Raw genomic sequence first — 23,350 nt, 5'->3', positions numbered from 1 at the left:
CACTGCATCCTTCACCTGCTGCTGATGCCTGAGGCCCTGCCATTAAAAACTCACTTCCCAGAAAGCAGCCTCACTGCTTAAAGCTGTGAGTCCATTTTGCATTCATTTTAACCAGGGTTAGACCTTTTTTACAAAGACTTTATTAAGAATGCGTGTATGAGAGTGGGGGGAAGGAACAGAGGGGCAGAGAGAACCTCAAGCAGATTCTGCGCTGAGCCGGAGCCCTCCACGGGGCTTGATTTCCAGACCCCGAGCGGAAGAGAGTCAGAGGACGCTTAACTGACTAGGTCATCCAGGTGTCCCAGGTTTCTTAAGAGTTTATTTTTTTTTTATGATTTTATTTATTTATTTGACAGATCAAAAGTAGGCAGAGAGAGAGGGGGAAGCAGGCTCCCTGCTGAGCAGGGAGCCCGACATGGGGCTCCATCCCAGGACCCTGAGATCATGACCTGAGCCAAAGATAGAGGTTTAACCCACTGAGCCACCCAGGTGCCCCAAGAGTTGATTTTTAGTTAGAATCCAATACTGAGCTCAACACAGTACTGCAGCAGAACAGAGGTGCTCAGAGAGGGAGGCCGGGGGTCCCTGAGCTGGCTCTAGTCAGCCCTTCCTAACTGCCACCTGGTCACTGCTGCAGGCCTGCTCCCGGTCCAAAACTGCAAGTTGGGGATTTTGTGTTACGCGCATAGGTGCCTCCAGCCACAGTGGGTCCCGCCCCCCCCACCCCGGTGGCGGCCGCTGCCTGGCCCTCTGAGCTGTGGCTGCGTGGCTGACTGTGCTGTTGGCACTGTCTACTGTGGTCCCCCAGGGGCATCCATCCCTTCCCGTCAACCTGATACCTTTGCTGCCTCCAAATTTTGCAGTCTATTTTCAGATGTAAAAGGAGAGGGGGGTGGTTAATAAGGAAATGGCCTTGGGTACTAACTGGGGTCAAGGCCATCCTAGTCCGAGTAAACCCTTTACCAACGCTGGCCCGAGGCCAGCAGCTCCCTAGTCCTCCGTGATCTGTCTGGAACAGCGCCCAGTGGGGACTCTGCCCCCACTCCCAAGCTACCTTGGTGCTGGGGAGTCCGTTCAGCCCTGAGTCCTCCCGGGAGCAGGGGGGCAGAGCTGAGCGGCCGCCTGGAGCTTGGCGGAGGAGGGGCCGGGGAGGGGGAGGTGGGGAGATCCGGCTGGAGGGGAGGCTCCGACGTCTCCTTCCTTCCTGGTTCCTGCAGCAGCTGCTGCCACTGCTCAGCTCCGTGAGGAGGGAGCGGGCCACTCGGAGACGGTGACTCAGAGGCAGAGCGGTGTGCGGGCCAAGGAGCACTGGCGTCCATGGACCCTGGGGTAAGGGGGCCGCGCTGGCATCCGCTGACATCCCCTGGGCAGGCTTCCTCCCCCCTGAAGCTGGTGGGTCTGCCCCTCCGGAGACAGGGGTGGGAATGGGAGTAGAAATGGGGCACCGACCTGGCTCACCTCGATCCCGCACCCTCTCGGGGCAGAGCCTCCGCCTCCACCCGCCTGCAGTGAGGGTCCGGGATCCTCCACGGCCAGGAAAAGGGCACAGAGGTACCCAAACACTGGAAGAGTTTGGGAACTTTCAATGGCCAGAAGCAGGAGTTTTGCCCCCCAACCCCCCGGGTCAGCGTCTTGCACTCTGGACCCCTCCGTCCCGGCCACCACAACCCCACCGCGTCCCTGCCCCTTCCTGGTCTCAGCTCCTCAGGTGCTTGCTGGCTCCATTGGAAGATCTGAGCTGTTTGCCCAGCCTCGGGCCAGCCTCGCCCCTCCAGTCCCCTCCCTGTCTCACACACACGGAGCCTCATGCATTATTGATCTCCCGGTGGAGCCAGGACGGCCAGGGCTGGTGCCAAGGGCGCCTGTGGGCACTGCTGCGGGACCTGTGTGGACCTTGGCATATTCTCAGTCACCTCTTCTCCTGCACACGGTGCCTCCATGGGCCCAGTCCCCTGCTCTCTCTGGGTGGGTGGTACTTCTCAGGAGCCCCAAGGACTGGGAGGATAAAGGGAGGCTTTGTGGGGGGGTACTGAGGGTCTCAGGCAGGCATCCCAGGGTGAAGGCACAGGGAACGATGGGGATGGGGGGGTGCGGTCTTAGGCCTCAGTTTCCCCATGCAGAAGATAGAGGACCTGGAGACTGATTGGTAGGGAGTTGGGATGAAGGGGTTACGAGCGTTCTGCAGGGTGATCACGGCAGAGTAGTCTCCAACTGACGGCGGCGGCAGCGGGGTGGAGCGATGTCCAGGGGTCCTGCAGGAAGTCCAGTCTCTGAGTTCCTCTGTCCTTTTTTAGAGCCTCTTTTTTCACTCCCATGCCCCATCTCTGATCACCCCCAGGGAATCCTCCAGAGAAAGCACTGAGTGTTTCCTAGAGCCAGCGAGTGTGGGCCCAAGGTGGGGCTGGGCGGACTCTTGTGGTTTTCTCTTGGCACTGGCCTGCGGGCTGCATGCTAGTTCAGCCCTTTCACCTCTCTGAGCAGTGGCCGCAGCCATGGGGTATGGGCAGGGAAATCGGCCCAGGGTGGGGAAGGGACAGACTCGGAGAGGCCTGGCCAGTGAGCAGAGACATCTGTGAGCTCTTATCTCAGACATTGCGGGATGGGGTGGAGGCGGAGAAGGTGATAGCAGGGCCTGTGCTCACGGGGGTCTCTCTCTCGCTTCAAGGGTCCGCTCAGGACAAGGTGACATCCTTCTGCTTCCACCTGCTCCACCTTCTCGGCAGGGAGCAGCCGCTCCCTTCTCCATGGACTTCCAAGAGAGGGTCCCTAACTCGTTGGCCGAGAGCATTCAGTCTACAAAGCTGAGCAGTGCCCAGCAGGTCTGTGGGTGGGGAAGCAGGCAGTGGCGGTTGTGGGGGGTGCAGAGAGAGCTTGGCCCAAAAGTGGGGGGCAGATTTGGTCACCTTTCCAGCCACTGTCCTTCCTCTCTGTCCTGGACTGCAGGCCTCCGAGCTGTGGGAGGTGGTCGAGGAGCCTCGGAGCAGGCTGGGAGCAGAGGGTGTCATGCCAGAGAGGAAGGAAGGCCACCTGCTCAAGAAAAGGAAGTGGCCTCTGAAGGGCTGGCACAAGGTGGGGTGGGCAGGGTGAAGGGAGGGGCCAGATGCAGGGGCGGGGAGGGGGGGCGGGAGGCGGGTAGGTGGGGGAGGTTGCGGGTGTGCGCGCGCGCAGAGAAGAAAAGTCCACGTGTGTGGTTGCTCTCTCCCCAAACCGTTTTCTCTCGGCCTCCTGGATTCTCGTTCCTTCTGGGCCGCATCACAGAGATACTTTGTGCTCGAGGATGGGATCCTTCATTATGCAACCACGCGGCAAGACGTGAGTCAGGGCCTCTGCCGGGGGTCGGGGGATAAGTGTGGCCCCAGAATGCTCCGAATAGGCAGGGGACTTCTGGAATCCACCAGAGCAGGGTCTGATCCCAGTTACACCATTTCTGGGTGTGGGGGCCTGGGCAAGTTCCTTCCCTGGGCCCCAACTCCCTCATCTCTAAGATGGAGAGAGTATGACCCCCTGTTTGTTGGGCTGTCCTCTTGGCGAAGGCCCTCGAAACACTGCCTGGCACAAAAATTAGCGTCCAGGAAGCAGGAGCTTTCTAATCTGTGCCCTCATCCCCTTCCTGTGCTGGAGACAGGAACCGAAGACCCGCGTGCTCAAGTTCTCCCTCCGAGAGGGTGTTTGCCTTCTCGGCCTTGCAGATTTCTGAGAGCAGTTTTCCTTGCTCCCTTACTCCCTGAAGTTCAGAATGGGACTTGACATAGTGGGGTGTTATGTGCACGGGAGGATGACTGACAAGTCCCTGACGATGCTTGGGGACGAGGGTGAACCCACTGCCTGGCCCTTGAGCCTCAGGAAGATGGTGGCTCTGTGGTCCCCAGGGGCCTAAAAACAGTCCCATTTCCCCCCTGCCAATCCTCCACTCCAGATCACCAAGGGGAAGCTTCATGGCTCCATTGACGTCAGACTGTCTGTCATGTCCATCAACAAAAAGGCCCAGCGCATTGACCTTGACACTGAAGACAACATCTACCACCTCAAGGTGACATTCCTGGGAGCCAAGTAGTGGCTTGGGCCCCAGCCTAGCAGAGACACAAGGGTACTACTGGAAAGAGGAGTGGGGGCGGGGGGTCTGTCCCTGAGGTTGACAGCAAGGGAGTAACCGTCTATGCAATGGCCAATGGCAAACCACCTTCCTTCTTGGTTGTTGGGTAAACAACCAAGGGGGAAGCTGTGCCCTGCCTCCCTGCAGGAAGCCTTTGCCCAAGCTGGGGACCACAGGGGGAGACTGCTTGCCTGGGGATCAGAGCCCTCACTTCCTGCCCCAGTGGAGCAGTCCTTCCTTTCATGTTTCTGTCTCCATCTCCACCCCCTCTGCAGATCAAATCCCAGGACCTGTTCCAGAGCTGGGTGGCGCAGCTTCGTGCCCACCGCCTGACCATGCCCCGAGGTTCACTGCCCGGCACCACTCACCGGAAGGTAAGAAGGGCCCTGTGCAGGGGCAGGTGACAGAGGGATGGTGGCTTCAGGGAACCATGAGACCAAGGGAGGCGGGAACTGTCCCGCCTCACCCTTGACTCACCCCACAGGTTCCTGGTGCCCAGCTTCCAGCAGCTGGCAGCGCTTCGACTCTACCTGGGGTTGGACCTCGGGAGAAGGTGTCTTCCTGGCTGAGGGACAGTGATGGGCTAGACCGCTGCTCTCATGGTGAGGGGCCCACGGCACTGTGCCTCTGTGGGCAGGGCCCGTGCTATTGGGTCTAGATGGCATCAGCAGTCACAAGAAGCAAGACTGTCCCCTGCCTCCGGGAACCTGGGCTGCTGGAGGAGACAGCCTTGGCCTCCAACTGACCAGGTCTACTTGGGCCTGCCCTGGGGAGCACCAGTCCTAGAGAGGAGGACAGGACTGGTGCCCCGGACACACCGATAGGACTCAGAGCCCAGACTCCGCAACAAGAAGATACAGCATGCCAGTCCAGGGAGGGATGGGGCGGGCCCTAGAGCTGGGTTCCTGGAGGGGCGCCTGTGATGCTGTCCCGGGAGAGGGAAGGGCCAGCGAGTGGGGACAGAAAGGGTCAGTCTGTGCAGAAGCAGCAGAGTTAAGGTATGTCATGGAGGCTGTGGGGGGTTGGGGTGCCAGCCCTTTCAGGAATCCAACGTGAGGCCTGGCCCCAGGGTGAGATGTGGCAGCTGCCCTGGGCTCCTGAGCTGAGGGTCCGGGGTCTATGGCTGCTGGCTGAAGTGTTTGGAGGAGGACGGGAAGCGGAGGGACAGACTTTGGGGTACCTGGTCAGTGTTGGGAGAGGGACTTCCTCATTCCTTCTTCCCACAGAGCTCTCAGAGTGTCAGGGGAAGCTCCAGGAACTACACAGACTCCTCCAGAGCCTGGAGTCCCTGCACCGGATCCCCTCAGCCCCTGTTATCCCCACGCACCAGGTGAGGCCAGCGGGGAGAAGCCCAGGGGACTCCCACCGCTTCCTTGGGACAGAGCCCCAGGTCCCCTTACACGCTACACTTCCCTGGAGACCCATGCGTGTGCCTGGCTGGCTCCCCTTCCATATCCAGGCTGTCTCCGGGTCTCTCTCTGCCCCTTGGGGCTGAACCTTTCTTGCTGTACCAGTGCATCTTCTAACTCTGAAATGTTTCTGGGCCCCCCCTCTGGGCCCATCTGCCTCTTTCCTTGGCTTTTGTGGTTGCTGCCCTTCTCCCCACCTCGAGTGACACCCCCCCAACCCCAACCTCCCCACCGTCTTCCATGTGCCAGGCCTCAGGGACGACCGAGAGACCCAGGAAGGGGAAGCGGACCAGCCGCATGTGGTGTACACAGAGCTTTGCCAAGGATGACACGATCGGGCGGGTGAGGCAACGCGTGGACCCCAAGCTGCCCGGTGGGAGGCCCCAAAAGAGGCTGTCACCTTTGATCCCTGCCCTTCACCTACAGGTTGGTCGTCTCCATGGCTCTGTTCCCAACCTGTCTCGCTATCTGGAGTCCCGGGATCCCTCAGGCCCCCGCGGGCTGCCGCCTCCCGACTATGCCCACCTGCAGCGGACTTTCTGGGCACTGGCCCAGAAGGGTGAGTGCGTGGGGGCGGGGCAGCAGGGACCAGGCAGGTGGAGGGAGAGGAAGAGGAATCTGACGACTGCCCCCTGTCCCCACAGTGCACAACTCCCTCAGCAGTGTCCTGGCCGCCCTCACTGCCGAGTGGGACCACCTGAGGGACCTGCACCAGGGTTCAGAGCTGTCACGGACAGGGGTGAGGCTCGGGGACCAGGGAGTCATGGGAGGAGAGGGCTGGAGGCCGAGGCCCGCAGGCCTGGGGCGAGAGCCGAGCTGGGTCTGGGGCGAGAGCGGTGGACAGAGGCAGAGATCAGCGTGGTGGGCGGGGGAGGGCTCTGTCCTCCTGGCCCCTCGCCCCTCACCCTCTCCCTGCAGGTCTCTGAGGCCTCTGCTGGCCCGAGGCGCCTCCATTCGCTCTCCGTCTCCTCGGACACCACCGCAGACTCCTTCAGCTCCCTCAACCCCGAGGAGGTAGGAGCCAGGCTGAGCTGTGGGGACCCTTTCTCCTGCACCTTCGTCCTCGGCAGAAGTGAAGGCACCCTTGGTCTTCAGACCCAAAACAGGGCCCAGGAGTCCTAACTCCAGCCCTTTCTTGTAATATTGGCAACAGCCTCATCATAGTCATTCCTGCCCAGCCAGTGTGTGCAGAGTGATTTTACCATTAATTCGGAGTCCTGTGAGGCCATGGTCCTTACCCTCAAGTTCATGGTGGAGGAAACGGAGACTCAAAGAATCTGACCGATGGGGGCCCAGGCTCCCACAATTGCGGCTTGAGGGGTGGCTGAGCTGGGACTTAGGCATTCTGAGCACAGACTCTGGGGCCAGGCTCCATGGTTTCCATCTGGCTCCATTGCACGCCTCCTTTGTGACCCTGAGCCTCAGTGTCCTGACCTGTAAAGTGGGAGGGGGGAGGTTGTCCTAATTGTACCTGCTGCATAAGGGGAGTGTCGGGATGGCTTGTGTTAATACTCACGGAAACCCTGGAGCCGGGCTCAGAGTCGGCGCCCAGGCAGGATGAGTGGCTGCAGGGAACCTGTGTCTCCTTGCTCCCAGTTCCTTCCATCACGCCTTCCTGTTCCACCATGTTCTCTCCCTCCCCGGGGAGCCCAGCCTGACATCTGTCCTTCCCACAGCAAGAAGCTCTGTACATGAAGGGGCGGGAGCTGACCCCCCAGCTGTCCCAGAGCAGCATCCTGTCCCTCGCCGATTCCCACACAGAGTTCTTTGATGCCTGTGAGGTTCTCCTCTCTGCCAGCTCTTCTGAGAATGAGGTAAGGTTGGCGGGGGGGGGGACCCTGGGGAAATTGGGATGGGGTCCGGAGAGACTAGAATTTGTAGATTCCCAGCCTCGACTGCTGTCTCTGGCAACACGTCCAGACCTGCTGGGTTTGTGTCCCTGCTCAGAAGTCTCTGCTGGGAACTGTTCCTCCAGTTTAATGTGCTTTACCCCTCTCGGTTCTCCAGCAAGATGGCTGCCTCAGCCTCACCCCGCCATCTTCCTTCAAGCCCCTCAGCCCCAGCACTCCCCTGACCCCTGACCTCTGCCCCCGAGCCTGGATCTCAGCAATGCCATGCTGCCCTGTCCCTGTGTGCCACTAAGTCCTTGAGCAGTGAGAGGGCCAGGCATCCCCCTCCCAAAGTGGCAGGGCACACTCTGTGAGGCCGGGCTTCGGGCTCAGACCGCCATGCCCCCCTGCCCCGCCCAAATACACGTCTTCCCCTTCCCATCAACAGATGAGCTGGGCAGAGTCTTGCCAGGCCCTGGGTACTGCCCAGCTGCCCAGGGAGGCCCAGTCTGCCCAGCCTCTCATCTGTCCTATCCCAGGGTTCAGAGGAGGAGGAGTCGTGCACCAGTGAAATCACCACCAGCCTGTCCGAGGAGGTGTTGGACCTCAGGGGAGCTGAGCGCCATCAGAAAGGTGCCCACTGGGTGTGTGGCCATGGAGGGGCTGGGGGAGTGGTAGAAATGGTGTTTGTCCACAGCCCATGCCCCTGGGAGGCAGTCTCACAGGGTGGCTGGTGGACTGACAGCTTGGGATGCTGACTGCAGAAGTGGCCCCAGGAGATGAGGAAGGCTAAGCTGTGAGCTACAGAGTGTTCCCAGGGTGGCTCCGGGCGTGGGCCAGGCTCAGGCCTAGGGGCTAGCGTCCGGTGCAGGCTTCTGAGAAGGTTCGCATAGGGCCCGATACAGAGGTGGAAGCTGCCACCTTGCCACTCTTTAGCAGTGTGGCTTTGGACATGACATTTTACTTCTTGGAGTCTTGTTTCCTCATCTGTAAAATGGGTTGAATATAACCTGAAATCGGTTTCTCTGTTTATGGAGGGGAACTGAAAATAAGGGTGGGGGCTTCTGGGGTGCAGGGTTTCCCGCGGTGGGGACCGCCCCCTCGGAGTGATTCTCACCCCACTGTCCCCCTAATCGCCCAGAAGCGTGTTTGCAATTGGCTCCCTACCTCCGCTGCCCTGAGTCCAGAGAGGGGCTTGGGAGTGAGTCTATCTAGGAACCCCTCTGTGGTGGGGGGGCGCCACCTCAGGCCAGCCTGTGCACCAGTTGGGTCTGGATGCCGTGCCCAGAGGGGGATTGACGTGGCCCGGTGGGCTCCAGGGGCGTCTGTTCCAGGGAGAGCTGCAGGGCCCCCGCGTCGCCGCTGTCTGCCGGCAGCCAGCGGGCCAGGAACTGATGTGAGCCTGTGGAACATACTACGGAACAACATCGGCAAGGACCTGTCCAAGGTGTCCATGCCCGTGCAGCTCAACGAGCCGCTCAACACCCTGCAGCGGCTGTGCGAGGAGCTCGAGTACAGCAGCCTCCTGGACCGGGCCAGCCGCACGGCCGACCCCTGCGAGCGCATGGTACCCCAACATTTCCCGGCCCGGCTACTCCTCGCTGCCGCCCTTCCACCTCAGCCCCGGGTCCTCGCCTGCAGTGGGGTGGCACCCTCTACTCCCTGATCCCCCACCCCCGACCCAGCCAGCTCTCTCTGCCCTCCCCCCTGCAGGTGTACATCGCGGCCTTTGCCGTGTCTGCCTACTCGTCCACGTACCACCGAGCAGGCTGTAAGCCCTTCAACCCCGTCCTGGGGGAGACCTATGAGTGCGAGCGGCCCGACCGGGGCTTCCGCTTCATCAGTGAGCAGGTGTGAGCCTCGTGGGCTTTTAGGGCCGGGACCTGGGGGAGAGCATGGGGGCAGCCGGCCTTCTCCAGGGAGCCCCCTGCTGAGTGCCGGGGACCTACTGGAAACGAGGAGTGGCTGTGCCAGGTTCCAGAGCTGGGACCCCGGAAGCTCACCGGCCACTAGTCAGTTCCACCTGGGAAGGCAGGCTCTGGGGGCTGATGTCGGGCTAAGCCTTGAGGGAGGAACTGACAGGCACCAGGAGTATGGCGTGGGCGGGGCGTGGAGAACGGGATGCTCCAGACTGCACAAAGGGACAGCGGGAGCTGGTTAGGATGAGCAAGAGACGCAGCTGGAAGCCAGCCAGGGCCAAACCCTGAGCAGCCTGTAGGTGAAGTGGTTGTTTCCATATCCTGAAGGCGAAGATGATGGGGGGGTTTAGGCAGTGGAGTGACAGGCTCAGAATTGCACTCTGTAAAGAACATTGGTGTGAGGCCCGGTGAGAGAAGGCTGTTAGAAGGCCATTGCGGTCAGCCCTGGGAGAGCTGCTGAGGACCTGTCCTTGGCCACCGGATCGCGTGGACGTTAGACTCGGCAGCTGTGTGTGTGTGTGTGTTGCTCCTCATAGGCCTCGGTGGTCAACAGAATGTTGTTGTGCCTAAGGGATAGGGGAGGTGGTCGACGGTCGGGAGAAGTTGGGGTGGCCTGGAATTTCTGGTTTGGGGGATTCGGCAGGTGTGTGGCCGTGCCAGTGAGCAGGATGGAAAGGGTGAGAGGAAGGTAACTGAATTAGGGAGACTCCTTGTCCACGTGGGCTTGACTTCCAGGGGGAGATGTCCCGGAGGCCCTGAGCCATGTAGGCCCGGAGCTCCTCAAGCACAGGATGGGGCCGACAGACCCAGGCATCGCCCGCTTAGAGGACGGGTGACGTCACGGGCTGCTCCAGGGGAGGGTCTGGAGAGGAGGGTGGGCAGGGGAGGCAGAGGAGCTCTGAGGGGAAGGGGTGGGCAGATGGTCCACAGGACTTCCAGAAAGTGTCGTTGGTTTAACCAAGTGAGGGAGGTTTCAGAAGAAGGCTGAGGGCCAAGCCGGGATTACAGTGGGTGTGTAGTAAAAAGAAGTAAAACAGAGAAAAATGTTACTTAAAATAGAATTAAATGGGTCATCTGGCTGGCTCAGTCAGTAAAGCATGTGACTCTTGATCTCAGGGTTGTGAGTTCAAGTCCCATGTTGGGAGTAGAGCTTACTTTAAAAAATAAAATTAGGGGCACTTGGGTGGCTCAGTCAGTTAAGTGACTGACTCTTGATTTCAGCTCAGGTCGTGACCTCAGGGTCATGAGATCGAGCCCTGTGTGGGGCTCTGTGCTAGGCAGGGAGACTGCTTGGGATTCTGTCCTCCCTCTGCCCCACCCCACTTGTGTGTGAGTTTAATCTCTCTCTCTCTCTCTTAAAATAAATTAAATTTAGATTAAATTAAAATAGAGAAAAATGCAGATTGTTTCAAAAAAATTTTTACCTGGAAGGAAAGAAGAGGGAGAGGCAGGTTTCAGCCAGAGGTAGGGGTGAAGTGGAAGCAGTTTTTTTTTGTTTGTTTGTTTTGTTTGTTTTAACTGTTTTTTTTTTTTTAAGATTTTATTTATTTATCTGACAGACACAAGTAGGCAGAGAGGCAGGCAGAGAGAGGGGAGGAAGCAGGCTCCCCGCTGAGCAGAGAGCCCGATGTGGGGCTTGATCCTAGGACCCTGGGATCATGACCTGAGCCGAAGGCAGAGGCTTTAACCCACTGAGCCACTCAGGTGCCCCTGTTTTTGTTTTGTGTTTTAAATGAATTTATTTATTTATTTGAGACAGAGAAAGAGAGAGAGAGAGGACTAGCAGGGGGAAGAGCAGAGGGAGGGAGAAGCAGGCTCCCCACTGAGCAGGAAGCCCAACTTGGGGCTCCATCCCAGGACCTCAAGATCATGACCTGAGCTGATGGCAAACGCTTAACCGACTGAGCCACGCAGGCACCTTTAAGTGTTTTTGAAAACAAAGTGAAAAGTTCACACAGTCCTAAAGTACGGTAGAAAATGATCCCTGGCTCACCCTTGTGAGGGAACCAGTGCTCCTAGTGTTGGTTTTGTGCATGTTTGGGCAAAGGTGTGTGTGTCCAGAAAAGAAAGATTTACTCCTTATTTTTTTTTAACTCTTTTTTTTTTTTTTAAGATTTTATTTATGTATTTTAAAGACAGAGAGAGTAAAGGGCAGGGGGGGAGGAGCAGAGGAACAAGCAGAGTGCGCAAGAGTGCAGAGCTGGCAGCGGGGCTCTATCTCAGAACCCTGAGATCATGACCTGTGCCGAAACTAAGAGTGGGATGCTCTTAGTCGGCTGAGCCACCCAGGTGCTCCAAGGTGGAAGAAAAGGAAGATATTTCTGCTCAGAGAGGAAGAGAAATGGAGAGGGAGGGCTGCAGGGCAGGGGGGATGGGGAGGGAGGAGCCTGCAGGAAGCGGTAGGAGGGGCTGGGCCTGGCAGTGGGTTTCAGGGGAGTGGCATCAGGGTGGGAGATTAAGTTGGTGGGAGGAGTTGCCCTCTCTGCTCTCCCTGATTGTGGGGGTTCGTGTGGTATGAAAGAGATGGTTTGGGGGTCGGTATTCAAGTTCCCAGTGTGTTGTTCCCAGTGCTGTGTGCCCTGCGGCCCAGTGGCCGTGTCTGAAGCCAGGCTGAGCAAGGAGGAGGCTGACTGATGCTAGGTGTTGCGATGGGTGGTGGTGGCGGGTTGTCCAGGGTGCTGGATGACAGGGTGCAGGTGACGGAGCGAGCTCAGCCAGGGGGGGAGGAGGTGAAGCCAGGGCTGACGGGCCACTACGAACCAGAGCAGCCGGACATTTTGGCAGGGGCCATGGGGCACAGGGAATGGGAAGAGAGACCAGGCTGTGGGCTGTGGGATACCCGAGTTCAAGTTCCAGATATGGAGCTGTTCCAAGGAGATCAAGGCCAGGTTTTTCCAGAGCTGTGGTGTGGAGGCTGAGGGAGAAGACAGTGTGGGGAGAGAGGGTCCTCGGGAGGGCTGGCTTCCAGGCAGGGCACCGGAGGAGGCCCCAGCGTCACTGCTAAAGGACGTTGTCAGCTGGAACAGGGCTTCTGGGGCTCTCGGGGGAGTGAATGAGAAGGGGGAACGTGAAGCCCCATGGGAGAAGAGAGGACGACAGAATTTGGATGGTGGCCGAAGACGACAGAGACAAGAGGCCTGGAACTAACTGGTCTTCTGGGTTGAAGGGGAACTGGGAATGGGGGTCAGGGAGTTCAGGAAGCCGCGGGGTCACCAGTGGACCCCACGGTCCTCTGGGTCAGTGTCAAAGAACTACTTTGCCCCCCAAGGTCTCCCACCACCCCCCCATCTCGGCATGCCATGCAGAGTCTGAGAACTTTGTCTTCTGGCAAGGTAAGGAGTGGGGGGCTTGGTGGGGTGGATGTGGGGGTGAAGGGCACGTGGTGGGAGGGGGGTGCTGGAACTCTCTGGTCTCATTTCTCCCTCTCTCCCAACCCACCTCTAGACATGAAGTGGAAGAACAAGTTCTGGGGCAAATCCTTGGAGATTGTGCCTGTGGGGACAGTCAACGTCAGCCTGCCCAGGTGGGTGTTCATAAGTGCTCAGCAGCCCAGGCCCAGTCCACAGGCATCCTCTGGGCTGGCGTGGCAAGGTGGTAGCGACAGGATAGAAAGGTCTGGCCTGAAGCTGCTTGAGATGGGGCAGAATCTACATTTTACACCTGCATTTACAGCGCTGTGCATGCAGAAAGGTGAAAAATCTTAGAATAGTAGAGCTGGAAGGGCTCATCAGGGTTATCTGATGCAGCGGCTTTCACACTTTTTTGACCATGACTCACAGTAAGAAATGTATTGGAGACTTCAAGCCAATGCACGGACACACCCAGACACCCCCACCCCCGAAATCTAAACTGACCTCAACACCAATCACAAACCACATTTGAAACACCCTCATTAGCTTGTTTTATTTTATTTATTTTTTAAAAGGTTTTATTTATCAGACACACACACACACACACACACACACAAAGTACAAGCAGGGGGAGCAGCAGAGGGAGAGAGAAAAGCAGGCTCCCCGCTGAGCAGGGAGATCAATGTGGGGCTCGATCCCAGAACCCTTGGGATCGTGACCTGAGCTGAAGGCAGACGCTCAACCGGCTGAGCCACCCAGGCGTCCCTCATGCCATTTTAGAAGTGGGGGCCACAGCCAGAGAAGAAGGGGGCTTAGCCTGTGTGGCCCAGGTGTTAGCTAGAGGCCAGTGCACAGGCGGGAAGCCCCTGACCTTCAGAATCCAAAGTCCTGTCTGGGAGTCTTGGTTCTGCCACTTAATAATTAAAACAAGCAGCGAAGAGACTTGCCCCAGAGCCTCAAGTCTGCTCTTCTATAATGTAAGGGTAGTGAGCAGTACCCAGTGGCCGTGGGGAGTGGCCCCGGGGATTATATGTGAGCATCGCTACCCGGGTCCCTGGCTCCCAAGGGCAGGGACCCCCTCTATGTATTTATTCCTGTGACTTCAGCCCTCAGGTACTTTATCAAATGAGCTGGAGACATATTGGCTCAAAATTTTCTGCGGAGGCTGCTCTGCTTGATAAATCCGTCAATCCCTCACAGCGGAAGCCGAACCAGCACCCCACACTCTCTCCACAGACCTCCTGTGCCCGGCTCCCTGGCTCAGGGGGGCACTTGCACTGGGCCGGTCAGCTGCCCTCCCCCTCTCTGTCTCTCTCAGGTTTGGGGACCACTTCGAGTGGAACAAGGTGACATCCTGCATTCACAACATCCTGAGTGGCCAGCGCTGGATCGAGCACTATGGAGAGGTGCTCATCAGGAACACACAGGACAGCTCCTGTCACTGCAAGCTCACCTTCTGCAAGGTGGGCACGCCACCCCAGCCCTGCCTGCCTGCCTGCCTGCAATGGCTCTGCTCCCCCCACCAAGGGAAGGGTCACGCCCCTGAGTGCCGGTCCCCACCCCCACCCCCCATCCCAGGCCAAGTACTGGAGCTCCAACGTCCATGAGGTGCAGGGTGCCGTGTTCAGCCGGAGCGGCCGTGTCCTCCACCGACTCTCCGGGAAGTGGCATGAGGGCCTCTACCGGGGGACCCTGCCCGGCGGTCAGTGCATCTGGAAACCCAGTAAGTGGGAAGGTCAGGGAGGGTTGGGTGGGGGTGAGGGCAGCTCTGGCACCCTCCACCAGCCCCAGCCCCTTGCATTCCCCCCACCCCAGACTCGATGCCCCCAGACCATGAGCGAAACTTCGGCTTCACTCAGTTTGCCTTGGAGCTGAATGAGCTGACGGCAGAGCTGAAGCGGTCACTGCCTTCCACCGACACGCGGCTCCGGCCAGACCAGAGGTCAGTGTCTGCCCGGCCCCGCCCTAGAACCGCTGGGCTCCTCACTGCCCAATGTGGGTTTCCACCAGAGTGGGCCTGCCCTCCCTTCTTGGAGTTGCCTCAAGGAGATGGGTTCCTTGTGGGGGCAGAGCTGGGCGCGGCATAAAGGGCTTGGGTCTGAAGGGGGCAGCTCCACTGACTGCCGTCTGGAAGCTCAGGTACCTGGAGGAGGGGAACATACAGGCCGCTGAGGCCCAGAAGAGAAGGATCGAGCAGCTTCAGCGGGACAGGCGCAGAGTGATGGAGGAGAACAACATCGTCCACCAGGCTCGCTTCTTCAGGTAGCTCTGCCCTCTCTCAGGGTCTCTGCCCTCCAGGCCCCCCTCCGCCTCCCCTAGCGCCTTCTTGCTCTGAGCGGGGGCTGGCTGTGGGAGGCAGCATCCGGGAACCCCGGCCTTGATTCTGGCTGTTCCGCCCTCCTTCCCGCAGGCGGCAAACGGACAGCAGTGGGAAGGAGTGGTGGGTGACTAACAACACATACTGGAGGCTTCGGGCCGAGCCAGGCTACGGGAACCTGGACGGGGCTGTGCTCTGGTAGCCCCGGCCCTTGGGGGCAGGAGGCTTGGATTCCTCCCTCCTGCCTCTGCCCCCCATGGACACACGGGGCAGGCCAGCTTCCCCCGCTCACAGCCCCGGAGACCAAAGGGGCAGCTCCGGCTCTGGCTCCGTCCCTTCTGCCGGTCAGAGGGGCTGCATCTCAGCCCATTGCCCACCCTGTTTGGGCTGGGAAGCAGGATCTGTGCTTCCCCAGTCTCGTTGCCCTGGACAACCAGCATGTAAACCCCTTCTTGCTCCATCATTTCCCCTTCTGTCCCCCTTGGGGTCCTTGGGGGAGACTCCAGGCTCTCCAGGATCTGTTCCCCGTTTAGTGCCTTCCTAGGACACAGGGGACCCCTTGACGCTCCCCAGGCTTCCTATGCCCAGGGTTCTGGCCCCAGCTGTGCGGTTGGACTGAGTGAAGGAGAAGAGACGGTGTTTTCTTCCTCCCCCATCCCCCCCATGCTGCTCTCCAGCATCTTCTGCCCCATGCCCTGGCCCGGTGGGGCTCCCTTTGCTTGGCCCTTGACAATCTCTCCTATCCTCCTGGATCCCCCTTCCCCCAAATTGCTAAATGCCTGTGGCTTCTAGCTCCTTCGGCCTTGCCTTCAAGCGGTTTCCTTCCGTCACAGCTCAGCAGGTCCCTCCCAGAAGTGAGGAGGCCTGTCCCAGAGGCAGGGAGCCCACGGAGCAGGCAGGGCGCCTGGCCTCAGAACCCCCGAGAGAGTGTGAGTTTGTGTGGGAGTGTGTGCATGTGTGCGTGTGTCCGCGTACTGCTTGCAGGCGAGCAGGGTCCCCCAAGCAGCCTGGATAGCCCATGCCGGGCGTCCACCCCTCCTGCTGCTCATTTCCACACGGGCTGCTTCTGAGAAAGGTGAATCACAGTGACATTCCAGCTCCAATAAAGACTGTCCCAAAGTTTGGCCTGAGACCATTCATTTGAAAACGCATAACCTCGGGGTACCTGGGCGGCTCAGTGGATTGAGTGACTGACTCGATTTCGGCTCAGGCCATGATCTCCAGATCATGAGTTCCAGCCCCACGTCGATCTCCACGCTGGGCATGGTGCCTATCTGAGATTCTCTCTCCCTCTTCCCCTGCCTCTGCTCCTCTCCTACCCACTAAATACATACATACATAATACATATATACATACACATATGCTCGAGCTCCGTGAAGGCCCACAGCTACCCACTTGCCTGGAATAAACGTCGCATGTCCTCTCTTGCATAGTCCTCACATCCTGTCCATTCTGTCTCAGATTTCTCAACTCTGGCTCCTTCTCTGGATTGCCCCTGATTTAGGCTGGGCCTTTAGCAACGCTTGCCTGGATTATCGCCTTGAGGCCCCTGGGGCACTTCTGATGCTGACTTTTGGGGTGATCTGTTAAAAGAGGGGGGAGGCTGTTTCAAATAACGCCCATTGCTTCCGAGTACCTAAAGGAAAACCTACACTCTTCAACCAGGCTGAAAACTGCGCAGACCCTGTCCCCCTCTGGCGTAGAGGGCTGATCCCCACGCCTGGCATCTGTGGTCAGGTCTCCTCCAACCCCAGACTGATGAGTGTCCAAGGAGAGGCGGGAGTGGGGCACAGGGTTAGAAAGGACCAGAGAACAAGTTCTCCCCACCCCACCCCCCCAAACCAAAGCTGAGTCCAAATCCCAGCTGTTGCCACAGCCGTGTGTGGTCTCAGTCACGTGCTTTCCCTTCAGTTCATTTGGCTTCTCTTAGGTCAGAGGAGCATGTATGGGAAGTGGCCCAAGCTCCCGATATCATCAGCTGTCCCTTAGCCCCTCACCCTGTCCCGTTAAAACGACAGGCCCCCAGGCCCTGCTCTGGTTTGACGGATGTGCCCAGAGCACGTCACACTTTCTCTGGGTGGGGGTGTGTGGCAGAAACAGGGGGACCCCTGAACTATGGCAGCCCTTCCAACCCTACTCCTTTTCTCCCCTCCCCCCCATTTCCAGTTTATTTCGGGAGGGTGTGAAAGTTAAAACAAATACACTCATCCTGACACCACATACCAGAGAGAACCTCAACCCGTTCCCCCAAAAAAGCCAACGCAGGCACACATTGAGGTTTCTTAAATACATGGTCCGCTGCCCTCCTCCCCACCCTTTCCACTCTGGGCAACACAGCACCTGACCGGCCAGCGCATGTTCCACTTGCACGTATTTTAAGAACTAGAGTGTCCAACAGACCAAATTCCAGAGTTGTTTTTCAACTTCTTTGCCCGCAGAAATCGGGCCCTCTGTGGCCTGACCAGCATCCTCCCCTATCCCCGGGTGCCAACTCACTGGCGGGAAGATGGTCAGATTGGTTTTGCTCCTGGGAGGGCCTTCCCTGCTGAGGACTGTCGTCTCCTTAGAAACCCCCTCCTCCTGGCCCAGGTTTGGTAGGTCCCCACTGACAGGGCGCTCAGGCCAGACTGAGGGGAGTCTGAAGCTCGGTCCCTCGGCTGTGCTCCGTGGACAGTCTGTGCGGGGCCCACAGCAGCTGTGGGTACAGAGAACAGTGGCCACCTTTCAGCCTCTGGGAAGACAGGTGTGGGGGTGTCCGGTCTGGTCTGAGGAGGGAATGGTGGACCCCATTCTCAAGAGTATCTCAATCTTGTCTGGTGACACATGGGAGCACGGCTTACCACTGGGCTTGGGGCAGCCCCCCACAGACCTGGACCCTCAGCCTTGGTTGGAGGATATGGTGGTCCTTAGGCAAAGGGGAGGAGATGGTGCCACATCTCGGCTTGTGAAAGGTGAGAGGCAGAATGTACCTGGTCTGTAAAGCCAGGGACCTACCTCCCTGGGGGAGTAAGGGTCAGAGCTTGAGAAGCAGGGAAACACTGGGGCCCAGCAAGGCGGCAGAGGGAGAGGGAGGCGGACAGGAGGCGTCAGTCCTCACCTCACCCATTTTGGGTCCTCTGACCCCAACCTCTCCATCCAGAGAGAGGTAAAAATGGTCTTTTTAAATTTAGCTATTGAGGAGCTAATGGCGACACCTGGATGGCCAGGGGCAAATTTCCCGGATCTTCTGAATAAAGGGTGGTTTGGGGGTGTGGGCATATGTGTTTATAATAAACCAGAGAAGCGGAAGACTGCTGAGCCAGCCAGGGAGCTAGGTGTCAAAGATAAGCACATTAAAGGGGTGAAAACAGATTTTATTCCGTAACCACTGACAGTGGGGGGAAGAGCTGAGCTTCTTTCGACCTGCGCAGAGGTGACTGGGTTTTTCGAGGGAGGAGGGAAGGGCGAGTGGTGGGGTGGCTGGGGCGGGGTGGTGTCCAGTGGTCAGAGAAGTGCAAAATGAAAGGATTGGCCAGGGTAAATGCAATTAGGCCAGGGTTGCCTGCTAGCTGTCGATGATCAAAGTCCAGATTATATCCTCCCACAGAGACTGGGAGCCAGGCCCTGTCCTTCCCTACGATCACATTTCAAAGGAATGGCTTTCAGATCCTTGAGAAAGACACTCCTGCATTGCAGGAGATACAGATATACCTCAAGGGGATAGAGGAAGGAGCCATAATTGTAAGCCCTTTTAGGGAAATGCTCTAAGAAAGGCAAATGGAGGCCTATCAGCAGGTGTTTGCCAGAGCAAACACTGGATTCTTCGACAGGCACTTTAAAGAGGGGCTGGGGTCATCCTAGGGACTTTGAGGGATCCAGCCCTATGCTTCTAGAAGCTGTGCTAGAATTCGGTGCACGGGGCTCAATACATTTATTAGATGCTGGGTTCTGCTGTTCTTATGAGCACCTCACATCCCCTCCTTGAGATCAGGGTGAGGGCCTGGTCCCTCTGAAGCTGGAGCGGGTGTTCACGGAGGCGGAAGGAAGCCAACAGGCCAGCACTCACCTCCCTGCTTTGCCTGAGGGCATGTGTCTAAGACGGATGGCCTGGCGTCTCCCTCCCCCACACTCTGCAGCAGAAGAAAGGTAAGCCATGGGAGCAGTGGTGGCCACCCACAGCTCCTGACCAATGCCATGGTACAAAATCCTCAGTGTTGGGGCATCTGGGTGGCTCAGTTGTTAAGCGTCTGCCTTCAGCTCAGGTCATGATCCCAGGATCCTGGGATCGAGCCCCACATCAGGCTCCCTGCTCAGCGGGAAGCCTGCTTCTCCCTCTCCCACTCCCCTTGCCTGTGCTCCCTCTCTCACTGTGTCTCTCTCTGTCGAAAAAATAAATAAAATCTTTTTTTAAAATCCTCAGTGTACAGTGTACAGAAAGGACTCCCTCCTTACACAGTAGGGAGCTGGAAGCATCTTCAGCAACCGCAGGTAAGTCCCAACCATTGTCACTTTGCCCCATGATACCAGGACCCTGAGTATGCTGGGTCCTCCTGGTTCCCAATAGGAGGGGGCCTCTCAAAATGCTGGGTGGGTCGAGTCATGGGAAAGGTGTAGGTGGAAGAGGAAATCGGAAGATCAGGCAGGAGCAGGAAAGGGAGGGAATGGGACTGAGAGTTGACTTCTGTTAGCCCAGGACCAAGATGGTGAAATTCTTCAAGCATCCTCAAGAGGGCGCCTGGGTCTCTTGAAAGGACCAATTCAGGCACAACCTGAACTCACCCCGCGGAAGGCTGTACCCACTGTCCGCTCAGAGCATAGCCCCCCCCCCCAAGAATCTGGCAGTGGCCAGCGGCACGGGTCAGCAGTGATAAATGACTCGCCAGTGTAGAAAGAACGCGCTCTTGGCTAATGGCTGATCCCCACAACTGTCATGCATTAGAATGGGGTAAACGCAGTTGATGAAGTTCTAGAACCTAGGTGAGGTTTGGTGGGCTGAGGTCCGGAGCCGATGACCAAGAAAGAATTCTTGAGACATCTTTGGTGCAAAATGGTGGTTTATCAAAGCACGGGGACAGGGCCCGTGGGCAGGCAGAGATGCGGCCGCGCCGGGTTGTGAGGGGTGGTTGGTTATATATGCAGGAGTTGGGTAGGTGAGGACAAAGGGGTATTCAGAAGGGCTATTGGGGCAAAGAATACTATCAGGATATTGAAGGCTTAGTTACTATCAAGTAAAGACAATTGAGAGTCTCCTGGTGGAATGTTACATTCCTGCCATCAAGCATCCTTGTTAATGAGATTTAGGTTTAGAAGAAATTTAACTTTATTTACTTTTCCTTCTACCTCCACCTCCTTCGGTTTTTATGGAGGGGAGGGTGACATTAGGCTTGAGAAACTGAGTTCTGTGTCTTTGGAATTTGGGCTATTGATAAGGTAACTTCTTTGTTTGTAAATCTCAAGGACATTTGCAAACCAAGGGAGACTCCTGTCTTGTAGGATTGTGATCTTAGCAAGTTAACTATTTATCATTTTATGGCAGTCAGGGGTGCCTGAGGAATGCTACACCTATGGAGGGGAGCGGATGGAAGGGGGGGGGTGCAAGGCGCCAGCTCTTGCTTTGTCCTCAGCCAGCCTCCTGCTCCCTCATCACAGTGGTAAACACAGTGTAGAGCCGTCCTGCCCACATTCCCGCAGACTGCCGGTGCACTCGATCTCTGGCCTCCTAGGCTTTTCGGAAAACACAGAGTCAGGAAACCCCTTCTTTAGGAGACCCAGGTGTCGCCAACCACTCCTAGCCACTGCCCAGGTGGGCTGGGGGGAGCGGTCAGGCCCCCTTTGTTTCCTCCCTGCCAGGTAACTGCCGGCGGAGGACAGCTGGTGCAGGACCCCCTTTCCCCTCCCCATAGCCATGAGAAGGGAACTTTCCCCTGGGTCTCCACTAACACCCGTCCTGCTTCTGCAGCCCCCAGAACTATCACACACCGGAGCGGGAACCATGACTGTACTTCACGGGACTAGGATCCGAGGGGCTGAGGGAATGAGCTATGGACTTCTCACAGATAACATTCTGGGTACCTGGGACCCTGGAATTCCTAATCAGCTTCTAGATCTTTCCCAGGTACACCCTGTCAAGGATGGACTGTGCCCACCACTGCATTTACCCCATTCTAGTGCATGACAGATGTGGGGATCAGCCATTAGCCAAGAGCCCGTTCTTTCTACACTGGCGAGGAGCTCAAGGGAGTGTGAGAATCCTAAATTCCAACTAGCCTTTTCCGGTCATAATGAAGTTATATTCTGTGAAGGCTGGAAGACAGACCATATTTTAAGCTGTTAGGTCTGCTTGTCATCGTATTTAGTATACGATTTATGGGCCCATGTTCTACTCCCGTCCTGGGCCATCCAAATGTTAAGGACAGGCCTGTGTAGTGCTCCTGAATGGTATGGCAGGGAGAGTCCTCTTGTGGCCTCCTGGGAGGGATGAGATTTGGGATGCGATTGGGGACAAGAAGGAAGCTGGGCCAGGGCCAGCTTGTCTGGTGTGGGAAGGCGACTCACCAAGGACCCCTGGGGAGAGCTAGCGAAGGCAGGAGGTGGGGAAGACAAGTATCATTGGTCCTGTCTCCCTTCTCTGTCCTTCAGCACGGCATTCAGGCACAGGGTAGGCTCTCTCCTCCTAGCTGGGCCACCAGAGGCCACCACACTTCCCTTCTGCCACCTGCCAGGCAGGGTGGGCAGGGAAGAGCACTGGACTAAGAGCCAGGAGACCTGAGATCAGGGCCTGGCTCTGCAGTTTCTTCCCTTCCCATTTCCCCTTTGCAGAGTGAGCATCATAACAACAGCCCAGCTCCTTCTTGGGTTTTTCTCTCCTTTGTCAAAGGAGACCGTGGGACTCAGCATTGTCCCAGCAGTGGAGCACCAGGCAACTGTGGCTTGTGTCACCAGTGGCTCTGGGGCCCCCACTCCCAGAGCCCAACCCCCACCCCCTTGCAACGGCAGATGCTCCCTGAGAGAAGGGAGCAGAGTTGAGTGGGGGTGCACGGACTCCAGTTGCTGCACTAAGTTTCCCAATACTTTTGCCAAGAAAAGATGCAAAGCATCTCTCCAAATAGTGAGGGGGTTCACACATTGGTCAAGGGAGGGGGGCAAACCCCCAACTCTGTGGTGCCCTCACTGTCAGCCTCTAAGACAGAACGCAGCATCCTTTTGTCCTCGAGCTGATGGATCCCCTCCCCAGTTAGGGAGCCCCCCGGGGCCGTGGGAACTGCTGTCCCCCCAACTCACACGACCCGGGAAACCTGCCCAAACCGGCCAGACAGTCCTCAAGGCCGGGAAGCCAGGGCGGACAAAGGGGAAGGTCGAGGGGGCAGAAATGGGCAGGTGCTCCCGGGCATCCTATTGAGCGCGTGCGCTGGCACGGACACCGGGTGGCCGCGGCCGGCGGGTGGCCGGGGCGCGTGCTGGCCTCCGGCGTCGCGGGAGCCCTTGGGAACTAGAGCCGTGCCGCCCAGCCCGGCGATCGGCTGCAGCCCGCACCGTGGCCGCGGGGCGGAGCCCGAGGACCGGAGACGCCCGAGCACCTGGCCTCCGCCGCCGGGAAGGAGCGGGCGCACCGCGTCCTGGGTCGCCCCTGGCCGCAGCGCCGCAGGGGCCCCGGTTGCCCCAGAGCGGGGCTGCGGGGCTGCGGGGCTGCGGGGCTGCGGGGCTGCGGGGCTGCGGGGCTGCGGGGCTGCGGGGCTGCGGGGCTGCGGCGCTCGGGACCCGCGGGGTGGCGGGGAGGCCGTCCTCGGACCCTGTGGCCCGCGGCGGGGAAGCCTGGCTGGGACGCGGGACGGAGGGCGCGGGGAGCCCCGACTCCCGGGCAGGACCGAGGAGGGCGGAGGCGCCGCGCACACTAAAGCGGGTCCCCTCCCCGACACGGGCACACGGGGACCGCGTCTCCCAGACGACACGCCGGGCAGAGAGAGCTGGCACTGCAATCCTGGACGGCCTCCCTGGGCACAACACCCTCTACTCCTCGCCCCCTCCTCCATCTCAGTGGGTTTGGGGTGTGTCAGGGGGTGACTTCTCTGAAGAAGAGTGTCAGGACTCTGGGGAGGATGGAAAAGGGAGGAACGAAGGGCCGAGGAGGTACAAGGGGTGAGAACAAGAGGCGTGGAGGCGGGATGTCTGAGGCAGATTAATTTAGGGCCCCGTGTCTGGAAAGGAGATGGTGACCAAGTTCTTTTTCTAGGTTGCCGGTTTCACTTTGTAGTTCTTTTCTCTTCTTTTCTTTTTTCTTTTCTTTCTCTTCTCTTTTTTCTTTTATTTTTCTTTTGACTATTACAAAAGTTTATTTAAACTAAAACTTTGGGTAGAAAATGCACATGACCTGATTTTTATGTTGTGGTGGAACAGGTGTTATGGAGCGGGGACATGTGGAAGGAGTTGGTTTTTCTGCTGAATACACTCATGGT

At 58.1% G+C, this 23,350-nt stretch overlaps 1 protein-coding gene across 2 annotated transcripts; it reads left to right on the top strand.

The window, feature by feature from the left end:
• Nucleotides 1-1,170: 1,170 nt before the first annotated feature.
• On the top strand, nucleotides 1,171-16,041 carry OSBPL7 (oxysterol binding protein like 7). Of its 2 annotated transcripts, XM_004764709.3 has the most exons (23): nucleotides 1,173-1,329; nucleotides 2,666-2,819; nucleotides 2,944-3,069; nucleotides 3,259-3,312; nucleotides 3,917-4,030; nucleotides 4,369-4,467; nucleotides 4,578-4,695; nucleotides 5,320-5,423; nucleotides 5,752-5,844; nucleotides 5,929-6,061; nucleotides 6,147-6,241; nucleotides 6,421-6,516; nucleotides 7,179-7,316; nucleotides 7,871-7,964; nucleotides 8,651-8,898; nucleotides 9,045-9,182; nucleotides 12,519-12,582; nucleotides 12,695-12,773; nucleotides 13,919-14,063; nucleotides 14,179-14,323; nucleotides 14,416-14,542; nucleotides 14,740-14,862; nucleotides 15,011-16,041. In XM_004764709.3, the coding sequence occupies exons 2-23, from the start codon at nucleotides 2,745-2,747 to the stop codon at nucleotides 15,117-15,119; spliced, it is 2,517 nt and encodes an 838-aa protein (XP_004764766.1). In that variant the 5' UTR covers nucleotides 1,173-1,329; nucleotides 2,666-2,744; the 3' UTR covers nucleotides 15,120-16,041. The 2 variants fall into 2 exon arrangements, 1 of the variants encoding a protein (XP_004764766.1); XR_001181593.2 differs by lacking the exon at nucleotides 15,011-16,041 and having other exon boundaries at nucleotides 1,171-1,329; nucleotides 14,460-14,542.
• The last annotated feature ends 7,309 nt before the right edge of the window (nucleotides 16,042-23,350 follow it).

The sequence above is a fragment of the Mustela putorius genome, unplaced genomic scaffold (genome assembly GCF_011764305.1).
Source record: "Mustela putorius furo isolate JIRA1106 unplaced genomic scaffold, ASM1176430v1.1 tig00003962_pilon_pilon_pilon, whole genome shotgun sequence".
Classification (NCBI taxonomy): domain Eukaryota; kingdom Metazoa; phylum Chordata; class Mammalia; order Carnivora; family Mustelidae; genus Mustela; species Mustela putorius.
Note: the sequence above shows the minus strand (reverse complement) of the source record. Positions and strands in the feature narration are given on the sequence as shown.